This window comes from Antennarius striatus, chromosome 14, assembly GCF_040054535.1.
Source record: "Antennarius striatus isolate MH-2024 chromosome 14, ASM4005453v1, whole genome shotgun sequence".
NCBI lineage: Eukaryota > Metazoa > Chordata > Actinopteri > Lophiiformes > Antennariidae > Antennarius > Antennarius striatus.
This window is the reverse complement of record NC_090789.1, coordinates 6146974-6150764: the sequence shown is the minus strand read 5'-3', so window position 1 is coordinate 6150764 and position 3791 is coordinate 6146974. Positions and strand designations below refer to the sequence as shown.

Here is a 3791-nt window from a genome sequence, read left to right as displayed (position 1 = left end):
TTTCCTTAAATGATTGTTACAGATTATTGTATCATTGATGAAACCAGTTTGTTGATCACCTAATAATCGTTTACCCACATTCACACTCACTTTTTAACAGAAAAGATGTTTTTTTTTACAAGGTTATAAAAAAATCTGTGTTTAGCCAATATATCTACAGATTAATATGCTGTCAGAAAAGCTTAGCTCATAAAACTCCAAAAGAATGTCAATATTTACTTTCATTTTCTGCTTTCATATATGTCCTTTAAATATGAATGAATAGTCAGCTGCTTTGTTTTGTCTCCTAAACGCCAGATGTAGCATGAAACTGTGAGCTTGACTGACAGAATCCACCACTCTAAACAATTACGAAGGAGCTATTTTAAACAAAATTGAATTTTTGAACAATTAAATATGTAACATGGTTAACAATCTCCAGCTACAAACAAGAATCTCATGCTTACCACCCAGACATACACAGTACTGTAATTGAAACTGAGCTTCATCATTTAACTGTCAGAAAAAATGTCTAACTCTTCCTTGACAACTGGGTCTCTTCACATGAGACAAAGTCATGGGGTTATATTAACATTGGTGTTCATTAATCTGCACATTGACAAAATCATCAGAGGATGTTCCCACTGGTTTTTTTTAGGAGAAGCACCACTCATAAAGGCCACGGATGGTGTGGTCATTTTATTATTCTCACATATTCACACAATTAAAGAATGTTTTCATTTTACTACATTTATTTAATTTTTTTAGGAAAAGTACCACTCATTAAGGCCTTGGATTACATAGTATTCATTGTTTCTTGATATGTAATCACAGGCCAGACAGATAGGCTTAATGAATTCATGAATAACTGGCAGGAGATAAGGAATGGCTGTGTAGTGCTTCCTCCACTCAAAGTACTTCATGTACGCCTCATCATTTTTATCCAAGAAGTGTAGATGATCTGCCAATGACTTTGCATCAGGGAAATCGTTTACGTGAATGAAGGCATTAGACGGATAGAACTGCTCATAGTTTGGTCTTGGGGGACCCAGAACTACAGGGACTGTCCCCATACACAGGGGCCCATGACTTTCTGTGATGTAGTCTCTGTTAATTGTGTCTTCAAATGACAGGTAGAATTTACAGTTGGAAATTGCTGAGTAATAGTTTTCATAACTCAACATTTGCCCTCCAATCGTACGTCTGTGGATCGTAACATATTTTGACAGCTCTTTGTAGTATCCATCTCCAACTCTTCCGTTGGATGGGGCTTCATCATGAACAAACCAACACACGAGTTTGTCTTTCTTTGGCAGAGTGAAGTCATCTTTCATCCATGACGGTTTGATGAAGAGGGAGTTAATCACTGGGATGCTTGCGTCTGTCCTGTAGTTCAGTGTCATGTTGAACAGATTATCCAGACCTGGTACCCTCAACGTATTTGTTGGGGGTTTCATATTAAACCAAATCCACCTCTGGAAAATTGGACGTGGTATTTGTGGCATGTTTTTCAATTTCCTGTCAATTTCATTGTGGAAGAATATTACTCCTTTTGATTTGCTGTATAGAGATCTGTCATCAGTCAGAATGCAGCCGTCAATGTTGAAGTAGCGAGAGCAATCTTTTAGGTCAAACTTTAAAGCAAGAGGCCAGAACCACAACAGAACGATGGGCTTCCCTGTTGTATTCAGTTCTTCATGATTGCCTTGATAATCAGCTTTGTATTCTAACATAGGTGGATATGACCACATAACATGATTAAAATCATCAAACAATTGAAACAATGCAAGAATAGAAGAGAGAGCGGCAATCATAACAAGTGTCTTTGCCAGACACCGAATCCTTCCGGGAGATGGGAAAATCATCTGTTGAAGGAGAGAAAAGATATTACTGTATTTGTTTCTTTAAAGTTTGCATTTAAATCAGTTCATTGATATTTCTGGGTCCATATTTAGAGGCTTCAATGACTATGATACTGCACTGTCTTTATGTTTCCAAACACAGGAACAAAGATTTTTGAACACACTATCAATTTTATATATGTGTTTCTTCAAAATGTACAGCTTTGTCAGTCATGCTAAAGCTAAGCTAATAATAAATACTAAAGCATAATTTTAACCCCTGGATTACGTTAACAAGTACAATAATTAAACATCTAGTGTTATTTAAATAATATTCGTCGTCCAAACATTTGCAGTATTCAGAATTTTGTTCATCTGATCATTTATTTTAGCAATTTATTTAAATCTGTTACTATGACAGAGGATTATTTAAGTTGCTCTAAAAATGCGAGATCAACACAATCTAACTTGTTTTTCCTGTTTCGTGAACAAGGCAGATATAGATTTTTAAAATTTTGAATCAAACTCAGTTAAAAGGTCTTTTCATTTGAACTAAACATATTAGTTCATTGAACACATTTACTTCTCTCACATTTATTTTTATTTATAACCTACTTACAGCTACAACACAGATCTCCAAGACAGCTTATCTACTTAAAGGTCTACAAAGAAAATTAATTTGCTTTCGTCCGTCTGAATTCCATCACCCTGTATTTATAAATTTTTTTTACAATCTTGGTTGTATATCTTTTATCATTATCAGTTACTGCATATGTAATAAAAAATTTAAAAAGGGAATGCAGAAGCAGGTTCAATAGTCAAAGGATGAAATTCATTAACAGTCCTCCGTTTACATTTCAAATAAAGAAGGATGGGATACCTGACATTCTTATTCTCCAAATTAATTAAAAAATGTTGGTCTCACCTTTCCGAAGACTAGCCAGTATTCAGCTGACTGGGTATTCCAAGCGTTTGACACAGGAATGAATCCTATGAAGTACTTAATGTACCTCCTGAGCTCAACTCGAAAAACTAGTCATATGTGCTCTACCTGTTGAGCACCTTTTTTATGTAAGCTGACACTTTATACTCAGAATTAGCATACTTCATTGATTTTCATGCAGTCAAGCTGCTATCAGAAAGTGAGAAAAGAAAAGGAAAAATCAAAACAAGACAAATTGTAAGAATAAAGAGGAACTGTTAAAATTGAATAAATAGCAGACTAAATAAGAAAGGAAGGAGTTGTACAGTTTGATGACAACAGGCAGGATAGACTTCCTAAGCACTCAGTAGTGTATTTAGTTAAGGTCATCCTGCTGCTGACTAAACTCCTGTGTTCAATTAATGACTCATACAGCAGGTGATACCCATTGTCCTAGGTGACCCTAAAATGGACAATGTCCTCTAACACCACTGTTAGAGAGTCCATCTTTTCCCCAACAATGTCACCAGCCCTGCAGGTCAGTCTGTTCAGTCTGTTGGTGTCCACCTCCCCCAGACTCCTGCCTCAACCTACCTCAAACCTTCTTAATAAGTGGTGCTAAAGGATGGGAAAGGACCTGAGCCTCCTCAGGAAAAAGTTTTCTGTCAATGTGGACCCCCAAGTGCTTGTAGTTCTTAACAGTGTCCACAGAGACATCCTGAATAGATTCTGGGGTTACCTGCCTCTTAGTCGTCCTCAGGTCTATAACCAGCTCTTTTACGTTTGTCACACTGAGTGGGAGGTACTTTTTCTCATTCCATGGAGGAAACTTGTCTATAAACGCCCTGTACTCCCCCTTATTCACACATCCAACAACCACTGTGCCATTAAAAACTTTTTGGAGATGACAGATCTCTGAGCAGTAGCTCTGATTTTATCCAGAGGGGTTTTTTTTACGCTGGATGCTCCTTCTGTCACAACCCTCTGCTTTTATTCAGGCTTGGAACTGGCATACAGTTGACACTGACTTCTGCCCCTGCAGGGCTGCA

General features: G+C 37.0%; 1 protein-coding gene across 1 annotated transcript; it reads right to left on the bottom strand.

Moving 5' to 3' along the window:
- Positions 1-743: 743 nt before the first annotated feature.
- On the bottom strand, positions 744-1712 carry LOC137607753 (4-galactosyl-N-acetylglucosaminide 3-alpha-L-fucosyltransferase 9-like). Its single transcript, XM_068333705.1, has one exon. The coding sequence runs from the start codon at positions 1710-1712 to the stop codon at positions 744-746; it is 969 nt and encodes a 322-aa protein (XP_068189806.1).
- Positions 1713-3791: the final 2079 nt, after the last annotated feature.